The sequence below is a fragment of the Coregonus clupeaformis genome, unplaced genomic scaffold (assembly GCF_020615455.1).
Source record: "Coregonus clupeaformis isolate EN_2021a unplaced genomic scaffold, ASM2061545v1 scaf3019, whole genome shotgun sequence".
Lineage (NCBI taxonomy): Eukaryota > Metazoa > Chordata > Actinopteri > Salmoniformes > Salmonidae > Coregonus > Coregonus clupeaformis.
Genome location: NW_025536473.1, coordinates 43,600 through 57,708, shown reverse-complemented (window position 1 = coordinate 57,708; position 14,109 = coordinate 43,600). Strand labels below are relative to the sequence as shown.

The window sequence follows — 14,109 nt, the reverse complement described above, 5'->3', positions numbered from 1 at the left end:
TTGATTGAGTGTGTGTACAGGTGTCTTTATGAGCAGGTAACGAGTTCAAACAGGTGCAGTTAATACAGGTAATGAGTGGAGAACAGGAGGGCTTCTTAAAGAAAAACTAACAGGTCTGTGAGAGCCGGAATTCTTACTGGTTGGTAGGCGATCAAATACTTATGTCATGCAAAAAAATACAAATTAATTCCTTAAAAATCATACAATGTGATTTTCTGGATTTTTGTTTTAGATTCCGTCTCTCACAGTTGAAGTGTACCTATGATAAAAATTACAGACCTCTACATGCTTTGTAAGTAGGAAAACCTGCAAAATCGGCAGTGTATCAAATACTTGTTCTCCCCACTGTAACTACCATGTACACTGAACAAAACTATAAACGCAACATGTAAAGTGTTGGTCCCATGTTTAATGAGCAGAAAAAAATATACCAGACATTTTCCATACGCACAAAAAGCTTATTTCTCTAAAATGTTGTGCACAAATTTGTTTACATCCCTGTTAGTGAGCATTTCTCCTTTGCCAAGATAATCCATCTACCTGACAGGTGTGGCATATCAAGAAGCTGATTAAACGGCATGATCATTACACAGGTGCACCTTGTGCCGGGGACAATAAAAGGCCACTCTAAAATGTGCAGTTTTGTCATACAACACAATGCCACAGATGTCTCAAGTTTTGTGAGAGAGGCAAACTTAAAGTTAAAAAGGAGAGTGCAGTCCAATCCCAAATCAACCCCTAGCTCCTACCCACTGGACACGTGTTGATGTTCAGTCCATTGATTCATTTATTAAAGGGGGTTCATTCATTCACAACTGTAAACGCAACATTTTTCACATTTTAATGGATAGGATGAAGATGTATTCATATCAGTACTTGTGTAAAGCTGGGCACCGGCAGCAGCTCCTCCAGTCTGGAGAAGAACTCCCACAGCAGAATCTGCAGTGCTGTGTCATACTTAGTGCTGTACTGCACTGGGAACACCTCCTTTAATTAAAATGTAGAGAGCCATTACACAGTGAGGTGAATGGTCTTGCCTATAACACTAGTTATCATCAATATGCATTAGTTTCATACAATACTTGTTTTATTCATTTGCACTAATATTCTTGATTTTTGTCACAGTACCCAACTTGACATCATCACAGCATTACATTCAATTTCAGGTGCATGCCAGCCTGCTTGCTCTTCAGGCATATCCAACACTTTTGCTTGATTAGTACACAGAACTACCCAAATGTGGTATAGAGAACATAAAGTGTGACTTTGTGAGACTCAAAGGGTATTAGTAATTGACAGGTGTGATACAGGTGTTGTATATCCGAAATGATTGGATAGTAAATGGAAAAAAAGTGTTACAATTAACAGACCTCATCCAGAATTCAGCATAATTTACAACAGTGGTTCCCAGTACTAGAAGTCCTGGGGGTACTTGGCCTATCCACAGGGGGTACTTGAGAATACTCATGAGACCATAGGCCTACTGGTAAAATGCACGAGGGGGTACTTCAGGGGTACTCCGGGCACAGCAAAATTCAGTTGGTGGTACAGTACCCGAAAAAGGTTGGGAACCACTGATCTACAACAGGGATGGGGGTGGGGGCGACAAACAATTAATTAATTAATTAATTTGGCACTCATGAGGGGCCTCAGTGGCTCGCTGGTCTGCCTACCCACACATGCAGTCAGTGCCGGCCCTAGCCTTTTGGGGGCCTTAAGTGAAGTTGTCCCCCCCAGAAAATTGAAGTTTTAGTTAATTTCCTGCAATTCTACACATTTTGCCATGGGCCGGAGAGAAGATTTTGCAATTTTATAACTAATTTCATGCAATTCTACTCATTTTGTAAATCTGACTCTCAAATTAGTATGATATGTTATGTTTGGTATGATTACGTAAGACAGGTTACTTAAGACGATAACAAAAGGAGGGTGGTTGGTCAGGGTGGATGGGTGAGCGTATAACTTTAGCATGTTAGCAACTTTTCAACTACTTTGCATGTTAGCTAACCCTTCCCCTAACCCCTAGCCTAGCTAGCGTGAGCCACCTAGCTAGCGTCAGCCACCTAGCTAACGTTAGCCACAACATATTGGAATTTGGAACATATCATATGTTTTGCAAATTTGTATCATACGAATTGTAATTCATAACATATACGAAATGGATGATGGACATCCACAAATCAATACATACTATACTAAACATAACATATCATATTAAAGGCGGTGTCAGAGGAAGGCCCTAAAAATTGCCAAAGACTCCAGCCACCCTAGTCATAGACTGTTCTCTCTGCTACCGCACGGCAAGCGGTACCGGAGTGCCAAGTCTAGGTCCAAAAGACTTCTCAACAGCTTCTACCCCCAAGCCATAAGACTCCTGAACAGCTAATCATGGCTACCCGGACTATTTGCACTGCCCCCCCACCCCATCCTTTTTACGCTGCTGCTACTCTGCTAAGTAAGTATTTATGCATAGTCACTTTAACTCTACCCACATGTACATATTACCTCAACTACCTCAACTAGCCGGTGCCCCCCGCACATTGACTCTGCAACGGTACCCCCCTGTATATATAGCCTCCCTACTGTCACTTTATTTTACTGTATATATAGCCTCCCTACTGTCACTTTATTTTACTTCTGCTCTTTTTTTCTCAACACTTTTATTGTTGTTGTTTTATTCTTACTTTTTTGTTTAAAATAAATGCACTGTTGGTTAAGGGCTGTAAGTAAGCATTTCACTGTAATGTCTGCACCTGTTGTATTCGGCGCATGTGACCAATAAAATTTGATTTGATTTGATTGATTTGATTTGATTTGATTTGATAAATGTGTCTCGAATTTACATACAGAATAATACAAAATGCTCTGAGACCAGGTTGGGAAGAGAGAAACATTTACAGTTTTACAGCCAATTTCCTGATTTAAAAACAACAACATTTTGCCATAGTGTGGAGACATGTTTGCAGTTTTTTATATGATATCTGATGATCAATCGGGGCCCCGGTCGATAATTCGACCATGGTTTAGATAGCTGGCCTCTAGACTAAATGACCAATCTAAAAATGTTTTGCTGACATGAACTAATAAGTGAGTGATTGTCAGTAACTGACATAAGAGAAAAACAGCTGATGCACAACCAAATTTCGAAATTGCACCTTGTGTATTCTACTAGTCCAACTCTTAACAGTAAATTCAGACCCTGACAGTTCCTAAAAAAAATTTAATGTGGGTGGGGGAGCCTTATCTGCGGGCCTACAAAGCCGGGGCGCCAGTTGCCCCATCCCGGATCTACAAGCGTTGCTATTGGCCTTGTAGCCTAGGAACGATAACATTTTGGCATTCTTCCCAGGATGTCTTCACTTCCTTATTTGTAAAATGATATTACAGGTGACGACTATACAGACCACACCCCAGTGACAATGAACTCAAGTGTCCCACTTGCACCGGAACGGACTCACCCGAATATTTCACCGTTCGGGAACACCGAGTTACTGTGTATGAACAGGTCGGAAAAGGACGATAGTGCCACTTTTTGATGAATCTGCGGCCTATTTTACGGAATTACACGTTTGGAGATCTACGGAATCATGGAAGAGCCGCAATTTATGAAGTCAGTTTTACCTGCGCTAGACTCATTCACACTTGACGCAGTTGACACAAGTTTGGCATTACCACCAGAGGGTAATACAAAGACTCATTCAAACGACCGGAGTTTTCGTGTTCAGCAACAAGTGCGGCTCACACTTGCTCGTAAGGGCAAAAGACAACGGCCAGTGGTAAAATAGTAACGTTAGTTTAACGTGTGTTTACATTGAGTCTGTATGAACAAGCAAGGTCTGTAAGATTAGGCTATTGATATCGCCTCGGGAATTTGAGGATGGGGGAAAATGTTTAGGCATAGTCTACCAGGGAAACAAGGCGGGTCGAAACCAGATGCAACCAAATGGACATACAGGCCTAGTCATTGGTGTCAGATTCTTAGTGACATTTTATTTACCATGACGTTTGCAATCATGTCAGCAAACTATTCTATTCAATCTCCTCAAGCCTACTGTATTTGTAGTCCTCCCCCATTTACCCTTTCCAATAGGAGAGGGCAAGTGTCCAAAAGGGTAATTAGGGGAATTGGTAAAATGGCATGATCCTTCAGAACACATGTGGTTTATCTTTCAGGCAGTCTTCATCTATCCAGAAACCCACCAAGTATCACCGGTTCCAGAGATGGAATCTTGTCTAACATGAAGGTAAGGCCTATCCTATAGTATACACACACAACTCACACACACAACCCATTATCCACAGTCACAGGCGCATTAGCCTCCCAGAAATTAATCTGGAGAGCCTGGATGTTAGAATTAACAGCTACGTGATTCAACTCCGGAGCAAGGGACTTCACCCTCCATGGCAGTCAAGTGCAATGTGTCTGTAGGATACATGAAGTGTTGTTTTTTAAAACTTGAATTCCATATTTAGTGCGTCACTGACGTGATGAACTTCACAAGAAACAGCAGGAAAAGGAGATGGTATCTATTGCCCTAAAAAAAACTGTGGTCTGCATTGGTTTTGAATGTACCGCCCATATGGTTTGCATAAAAACAAATGGGATAGTCTCAGGGATGTGCAGCTATTATAAGACCCCAGCCCATAGTGCAGAGGTGGGTATCTAACACTATCTCTATAATGTGACAACTGAAGCCTTTCCTTCTGGCACACTTGACATATTTATCGCCCCTTTGTTCTACCAAACGTTGAAATTCTATTATCTCACATAGACAATTGAATTGAACTGCATTTTATTGAATAATACCTTTATGATTCCCAAAGGAAACCTAAGGTGTGGCTTTCAGTATATAAAACGCACAACAGTGGTTATTCAGACATCAGAGAGAGCATTTTGTATGATCTTTTTCCCTAAACCTTTTGTGTTGCTTTGAGTCATCACGACTGTGTCCAATTATATGCAACTGATTTACACAGATGTTTTAGCATTATTACCAGAAATCTCTTTATGGTTGATTCAGTTGTAAGCCTTCTGAAATGGGGCAACCGCTGCTTTTAACCTTTCCATGTAGACACACTCATCTTTGGGCCAGATTACGGCGGCGTGGACTTCAGCAGCCTGTCGTCTTTGAAGGAGAATATAGGAAGTCCGTCTAAGAGGGTGGATTTGACCCCAGTCTCCAGACCTGAGTTACCTCGCTCCCCGTCTGGCCTACGGGACACTCCGTTTCGGAACCTACACCCTCCCGGCCCTAGCCAGCCGCCAATGATGGGGACTTCAGTGGAGCGGTCGTGCGGGACAGACTTGATGCGGCGTTATGCCCATTCGGAAATGGCCCGTAGCACAAGGACACACGCCATGGCTAACAGCGGCAACGACCACTGGGGCCAGTCCCTCAGACAGACTCGAGGTCCTCAGCCCCCTCTCGGCAGACCACTCATTCCTGTGCAGCAGCCCTGCGATTCGCACCGACAACAGCCCCTACCAGATGGAGGTTCAAAGGGGGGCAGGGAGACAAACAGGCTACGGGTCATTCAATCCTACCCAGAGAGCAGAGGGCCTGGTCTGGCGGGCCCAGGTGGGGAGGGAGAGCCAGGGGCCTGTGGGAGCCAAATGGCCTCCCTCGTACCCGGCCTCGCTGGTCAGCATGGAGGTGGACATGGGCCAGAAGAGGGAGGCGGCGGAGCCAGAGATCCAGCAGAGAGACGTGAAGGAACTCACTGCACTGTAAGACGGTTTATGTGTTGCTCTACACAAACCTGTAGTTGATTAGATCTGGCAGTTCATTTAGTTCTCAACAACTCAAATCAAATCTTATTCGTCACATGCTTTGTAAACAACAGGTGTAGACTAACAGTGAAATGCTTACTTACGGGCCCTTCCCAACAATGCAGAGAGAAAGAAAATAGAGAAATAATAGAAAAGTAATAAAATGTAAAAGTAATAATAAATACACAATGAGTAACAATAACTTGGCTCTACACACAGGGTACCAGTACTGAGTCAATGTGCAGGGGTACGAGGTAATTAAGGTAGATATGTACATATAACTAGGAATAAAGTGACTATTTAACAGTCTTATGGCTTGGGGATAGAAGCTGTTCAGGGTCCGGTTGGTTCCAGATTTTTGTGGCTGATCGAGGCTGGTACTAAAACTATTGGTTAACTATAAAATAGTCTTCCAGACAATAGAGGTGGTTCAGTTGCTTATCTGTCATTTCATGTCAATGATTTACCTAGATTTTCTAATAGGTGCATATAAATGAATACAATGGAAAGTGTTGTGAGGATGAGAAATTGGATGAATCAGCTTTTGGGATTGATAAAGTGAGTGTGTGTGTGTTTGTCATTGACAGGAAGTTCCTCTTCATTGCTCTCTCCCATACACAGGAAGCCTGAGAGCAAGGTGCCTGAGCTGACATTGGAGAGGGCAGTGAACCTGCTGGGCCAGGAGAATGAGGAGATGCAGATCACTGCTGCCAGCTTTATTCAAAACCAATGTTTCAACAGCGCTGACGCTAGGAAGATGGTGAGCTGGGGCCCATCTGTACTCATGTTGACTTGGCCCCTCAATTTAGGTTAAAGGCTGCCGGGCAGTAGGCCTACACCTACAGCTGATGTTGCCAATACAGTATTTTCCCTTCAATTTATATTGAGATTATGTGGGCGATTCACATGAAAATTCAAGTTGAGCTCACACTTCATAGGAAACAAGGGTAGATGAATAGCTGTGCCTGTCTGTCCCCAGGTGTTCTACCTCCACGGGATACCCAAGTTGATCAAACTGCTGCAGAGCGACAGCGAGGAGCTGGAGCGGATAAGCGGCAGGGCGCTCCGAAACGTTGTCTTCGAGAGCAGCCAGAACAAGATGGAGGTGAAGGATAACGAGGGCGTGGCCCCCGTACTGCGTCTGCTCAGGAGAAGTCGCGACATAGAGACCCGGCGGCAGCTCACTGGTTAGTTTGAGCACCTCCTCGGGTAGATCTGAAAGAAATCGTCGTAGCACTTTATTAATGACCAGGGCCTGTATTTACAAAGTGCCTCAGAGCAGGAGAGCTGATCTAGGATCAGTTTAGCCTTTTAAATCATAATGAATAAGAGGGGGGACCTGATCCTAGCACTCCTACTCTGAGATGCTTTGTGAACATGTGATTTACATGAAATTATGTGATAAAATGTAATGACCGTAGTAACCTAAGAATGAAACATGTTCCACAGGGCTGTTGTGGAACCTATCCTCCCATGACCTGCTGAAGGAGCATCTCTCCAAAGAGGCCCTGGAGATCCTGACCACCTCTGTCCTGGTGCCCTGCTCAGGCCTGTCTGAGGGGGAGAACCCCAAAGACGGCATGCTGGCTGACCCAGACACCTTTTACAACGCCACTGGCTGCCTCCGGTAGGTTGTCTGGTCTGGACATAGGTGTTTATTGGCCATTTGTGATTTTTGCACCGACCTATGTAGTATCTGTGATCAAGCATTTCTAGTGATCCATCTTAGGGCAGCCTGGGATGCAGAAAGGGGTATAGTAGTTATGTTTGGAATGATCATGAAATCATTTCTTGATTGATGGTCCTCTGTAGCTTAGTTGGTAAAGCATAGTGTTTTCAATGCCAGGATAGTGGGTTCGATTCCCGGGTCCACCCGTACGTAAAATGTATGCATGCATGACTGAAAGTCGCTTTGGATAAAAGAGTCTGCTAAATGGTATACAGTGCCTTCAGAAGGTATTCACACCCCTTGACTTTTTCCACATTTTGTTGTGTTACAAAGTGGGATTCAAATGGATTTAATTTAGAAAAAAATTGTCAATGATCTACACAAAATACTCATGTCAAAGTAGAATAATTTATTTAAATTTTTTAAATTACACTATAAAACACTGATGTACCTTTATTAGATAAGTATTCAACCCCCTGGGTCAATACATGTTAGAATCACCTTTGGCAGTGATTACAGCTGTGAGTCTTTCTCTGTAAGTCTCTTAAGAGCTTTACACACCTGGATTGTACAATATTTGCCCATTATTCATTTAAAAATGATTCAAGCTCTGTCAAATTGGTTGTTGATGATTGCTAGACAGCCATTTTCAAGTCTCGCCATAGATTTTCAAGCCAATTTAAGTCAGAACTGTAACTAGGCCACTCAGGAACATTCAATATCATCTTATAAGCAACTCCAGTGTATATTTGGCCTTGTGTTTTAGGTAATTGTCCTGCTGAAAGGTGAATTTGTCTCTGGGTCTGTTGGAAAGCTGACAACCAAGTTTTCCTCTAGGATTTTGCCTATGCTTAGCTCTATTCCGTTTATTTTTATCCTAAAAAACTCCCTAGTCCTTGCCAATGACAAGCATATTGATAAGATGATGCAGCCACCACCATGCTTTAAAATATGAAGAGTGGTAGTCAGTGAGTGTTTGATTTGCCCCCAAACATAACGCTTTGTATTCAGGACAAAGAGTTCATTTCTTTGCCACATTTTTGCAGTATTACTTTAGTGCCTTATTGCACACAGGATACAATATTCTTATTCTGTACAGGCTTCCTTCTTTTCACTCTGTCAATTATGTTAGTATTGTGGAGTAACTACAATGTTATTGATCTTCAGTTATCCTACCATAGCCATTGAACTCTATAACTGTTTAAAGTCACCATTGGCCTCATGGTGAAATCCTGAGCGGTTTCCTTCCTCTCTGGCAACTGAGTTAGAACGGCGCCTGTATCGTTGTAGTGGCTGGGTGTATTGATACAGCATCCAAAGTGTAATTAATAACTTCACCATGCTCAAAGGGATATTCAATGTCTGCTTTTTTTTTATTTTTTACACATCTACCTTCTTTGCAAACCATTGGCAAAAAAAACAACCTTCCTGGTCTTTGTGGTTGAATCTGTGCTTGAAATTCACTGTTAGACTGAGGGACTTTACAGATAATTGTATGTGTGGGGTACAGAGATGACATAGTCATTTAAAAATCATGTTAAACACTATTATTGCACACAGAGTGAGTCCATTCAACTTTATAATGTGACTTAAGCAAAATTTTACTCTTGAATTTATTTAGGCTTGCCATAACAAAAGGGTTGAATACTTATTGACTCAAGACATTTCAGCTTTTCATTTTTAGTTAATTTGTAAACATTTCTAAAACATAATTCCACTTTAACATTATGGGGTATTGTGTGTAGATCAGTGACACAATCTCAATTTAATCCATTTAAAATGTAGTCTGTAACCAACAAAATGTGAAAAAAATTCAAGGGGTGTGAATACTTTCTGAAGGCACTGATGATGATGATTATTATTATTATTATACGGTGACCCAGACGGTTCATGTGCAATCCATCTCTCACCACAGTGTTACATCTCACAAGGCTTTGTCAAGCATTTTATATTTATCTCCTGACAGCCTCCCTCGCCATGAGTGAGAACTGTGAGGTTCCTCAAAGGCCATTGTCATCCTGTTACTCCTTTCCACCTGACAAAACAGGCATGATGACTTCTGCCTAGTCAGCATCACCTCGATGGAGCAGTAATGCGCTGGAAACAATATCCTGCATACCTTGCGTTCCTATTGAACCGGCGGCGATTGATTTGGTTTGGCACAGATATAGCACCTGACAAACACAACATGGTATTACAAGGAGTGTTTCGCTTTTGCCTAGCATCCGATACGACTGAAAACAGTCAGGGACTAAATTATTAACGGAGCCCTCTCCCCCTCTTAGTGGCTCTAGTAGAATTGAAACCTCAGAATCCATATTGGCTGGTGCTATCAAGCCCTGGCAACCGTTGACTTGTGTAACTCTGAGGAATTCCACAGTCTTTTGCCTGATTTTAAAATGAAAACACACGACACTCCAACTCACAGCCATAACCTTGGGGCATCACTCATGTTACTGTATTTGGCTTGACGTTAACAAAAAGGCTGCAGAATTTTCTATATATTTGAGTGACTTTTTCAGATAAATGCCCATGGTTTTAGGAATAAAAAATGACCATGTGGTCACATGTATTGAGGCAACTGTCATGTGTTTTTTCTCTGTGCTGACTTCATCTAAAAGGAAGTGGAACAGTTGACTCATTGACAAGTGGTTGAAATTAAAGTGAAATATTAACTCATGTTACTCATTTGTTTATGTTTCCTTTGTGCTTGAAACACACGTTGCTATCTCTCAACACATAGAAGAGACGTTTTATTACATTGACCTATTCTAATGGCTTTAACTGCAGATAACCAGAAAACCTTGGTAAAGTACACCAAATATCTCTAGCTACATAAACATTTGGCTCATCTGGCCAACAGCTGGAATAGATATTTTGCCAGTTTGGCCAATGTCTGGAATGCAAAGAATGCTTTTGTTGTTGCCTAGTGGCAATAATGACAACCTGTCATTGTTGTTGTCAGAAACATAAGCTCAGCTGGTCCAGATGGGAGAAAAGCCATGCGGCAGTGTGAGAACCTTATTGACTCACTGGTATACTACATCCGGGGAACCATAGCCGACTACAAGCCTGATGACAAGGTATGCATGTGAATGACTAAAGTAACATTTACTAAGCTTTTGTGCAAAATGTTCACTTGTTTCTTTTCGTACAAAGCATTACTTAACATTTGTAGGTGGGAATAAATATTGACAGGAAATGCTTAAATAAGACTGGTTGTTTTTGGCCCATATTTTATCAACTTATGTCTCTTTAGAACAACTTATTAATCTGGCCTTTAGTGTTAAATATCAAGAAAACAACATCATGAACCAGCTCTGCTCTACAATTAATTGTTTGGCAATGGACATCTGCAGAATGTTTGATCTTAAAATCATAGGCAATCACCAATCTGGTCCCCTGAACAGAACCACTTCTCTCCTCTACAGTCCACAGAGAACTGTGTGTGCATCCTACACAACCTCTCCTACCAGATGGTGGTGGATCTTCCACAGAAGTACACCAGCGAGCTCCATGAGTCTCCCGACTCAACCTGGCTCCAAAGACCAAGACCCCCGGCTGTTTTCGGCTCCCCGCAGTGCCAAAATCATCCAGGTAGGCTCCCATGACCTCTATGTTGTGGCTGTTATCTTCTTTGTTGCCCTTATCATGTACTTGACAGCCACTGTTTCTATCTGGTTATAAATAAGTTATTACCACTAAAGTAAATGAGCAATGCCTATGTTATGGATAAGCCGCCTTGGTAAGTGAGAAAGCATACATTTTGAACTAACTCTTTAAGCCCAGTTTTCTTTGACAAATGTATTTGTTAAAAGCTTTATACACATTGATTGAAATGTACTATGAAACCTGGTATCTGGAAGTTAACTTTGAATTAAAGGGCCTGTTTTCTGGTTGTTTTTGTCCTATAGCGTCTTGATCCAAAGTGCCCTCTGCTGGAGGAGAAGGGTAGTCCCTGTGGGATAGAGTGGCTGTGGAGCGCCATCACAGTGCGGATGTACCTGTCAATCATGGCCCGCAGCATCCGTCCCTACACCCAGGAGGCTGCCATCGGAGCCCTGCAGAACATCACAGCTGGGAACGGCCTGGGTACGGCTATATCACAAATCTATGATCCTATTTCTATGGGCTATGTACTGTTCTGGGAGTGTAGAATTTATTTTCCCATGGGTTTGATTTGTATCAGTCTAACCCTCGTACTGCTCCTTTGGGAATAACTACAATACAGCCACACATCTATTAAATTGTCATGACTTGACTGTATAGTAAGTATTACATTGATGTGACTACTATATTGTGCATTACTATATTGACTGTCAGTTGGTGACCGATGTTGGTCTCGTGTAGCTCAGTTGGTAGAGCATGGCGCTTGCAACGCCGTTGTGGGTTCGATTCCCACGGGGGACCAGTATGAAAAATGTATGCACTCACTAACTGTAAGTCACTCTGGATAAGAGCGTCTGCTAAATGACTAAAATGTAAATGTAAAAATGGCTCTGTATGGGCAGGTATCCAAGGCCATCGCCCACACCATAGTACAGCGGGAGAATGGTCTTCTCCAGGCCAGGAAGATGCTCCAGGAAGGAGAGAGGGATGTGCAGAAGACTGCTGTGTCCCTGCTAAGTAACATCTCACGCTACAGAGAGCTTCACGCTGACATTGGTGAGCTGTGAATTGACTCATCAACCGCAATGTTTTAGTCCTACATAAGTCCCAAAAAGTATATTCCTTTGGGACTTGTAAGTATATAAAAGCACAGAAGCATAAAAACCTGCCGCTGTAGAAAATCAAACAATCTCTCACAAAGCATTCCACTCTCTCTGTAGTCAAACAGGTGTTGCCACAGCTGGTGGTCATGTTGCCCAACTCAGACACGGGCACAGACCTGCCTCAGAGGTGACCGTGTCCCTGTGCCACATCCTCATCAACCTGAGCCAGGACGAGACGCAGCACGTCAGGGCCATCGTCAACCACGGTTCGCTGCCCAAGATCATCAACATCAGCGCAAAGGACAACGGGTCAGTGGGTAGCTTCTGAAGACCATGGCTGTGTTCCCAGGCTGACTACATTGCCTGGATAGATGTTTAACATATCAACTAACCATATGATATACTGTACGTAGCAATCTGATGCCAGACTGCGCCGTCGATGACGTGGCACTGTTGGTTGATGCTATGCAAAGACTGCAGATGGCCTTAATATGCACTGTATTATTCCTGAACATTATGAGTTTCTTTTCATCTGTCAAACCTCTTCTACTTGCTTTATGCTTTTCCTTTTATGTCCAATGACCGTAAGCTTGTGTCCCTTTGGGTTTGGTCCCACCAGGGCTGGCCAGGCAGCCTGCATCCTACTACACAGCATGTGGAGCCACTCAGAGCTCCACGGGGCCTATAGGAAGGTGAGAGCCCCTACACAGTATAACCTCAAGGATAAGAAACATGTGGTGACAATAGTTGTTCATTCATCTAATGTGTTGCTTTTCCTCTCATCCTTTGGTAGGCTGGATATAGGAAAGCAGACTTCGTCAACAGCAGGACATCAAAGGCTGTAAATTCAATACGGGACTAAGCGGAGGATCACAACGCATTGTGCTGATTGGAGGCAATAGTGTAGTTTATCTTCTGTATGGATTTAGATGACTCAATTCACTGCTTTATAAAATACTTGATTTGTGTGTCTACCTCTCCACAGTGTGAGATGTTACGTTTATTTTGTGTGTGTGTGTGAGCCTGTTCCAGTGACACCAATTGCTGCAAGCTCTTGGTAGAAGACCAGTTCTCAACGATGGAAAAAATGATTAAAAACAAAACTGATGGAGGATCAGCAAAGACTTGAATTACATTTGAAGGAAGGATTTTGAGGAAGAAAATGAATCAGCATAGAAGTGGAAGACAAGATAAGGATACAATTATGACATGTATGTTAGTTTAATGAATGTCATAACTTAAGTTGTAAAATATAGTTGTGATGTTAACATAGTTGGGGTTGTAAACAATATTAAATTACTACCTGTAGGTCTATTAAAAATGTCTACAATCATAGATTTTTTTTTGGGGGGGTCAATCAAAAACAGGGCCAAGAACGTTTCCGGATAGAAATGCTATGAATATTTAAGACATGTTTGCTTATTCCACATGTCAAAGGGCATGTTTGTTCTACATAGCAGATTTCTATCTGAATGTAACAATGTGGTGTGATATCTCTGTAATGCAAATAATAATTATAGAATAGAGGGTGGCAGAGTGCTAAAAATAAAAGCCACAAATATTTTATCAATCTGAAGTTGATAGATGTGCTCCAGTTTTAGAGTAAATATTTGTATATACATATTTGTTACACAATGCACTCGAGATTACTTAGGGAACTGCATGGGTAGGTAGGTGTTGAATCGTTTTGTTACATTACATTACGTCATTTAGCAGACGCTCGTATCCAGAGCGACTTACAGTTAGTGAATGCATACATGTTTTTTGTGTGTTTTTTTCATACTGGCCCCCCGTGAAACGAACCCACATCCCTGCCGGCCAAACCCTCCCCTACCTTGGACGACGCTGGACCAATTGTGCGCCGCCCATGGGTCTCCCGGTCGCGGCCGGCTGCGACAGAGCTGGACTCGAACCAGGATCTCTAGTGGCACAGCTAGCACTGCGATGCACTGCGCCAC

General features: G+C 42.5%; 1 protein-coding gene across 1 annotated transcript; it reads left to right on the top strand.

Moving 5' to 3' along the window:
• Window positions 1–5,098: 5,098 nt before the first annotated feature.
• Window positions 5,099–13,033, top strand: LOC123489415 (plakophilin-2-like; the record flags this gene model as incomplete). The annotated part of the gene is given in 14 exon segments (XM_045220011.1): window positions 5,099–5,292; window positions 5,393–5,728; window positions 6,392–6,530; window positions 6,750–6,957; window positions 7,220–7,397; window positions 10,405–10,522; window positions 10,871–10,959; window positions 11,021–11,036; window positions 11,354–11,531; window positions 11,952–12,104; window positions 12,269–12,331; window positions 12,334–12,460; window positions 12,756–12,843; window positions 12,945–13,033. Coding segments are annotated over 14 exon segments (1,956 nt in total), but the record flags the coding sequence as incomplete, so codon positions are not given.
• Between the last annotated feature and the right edge of the window lie 1,076 nt (window positions 13,034–14,109).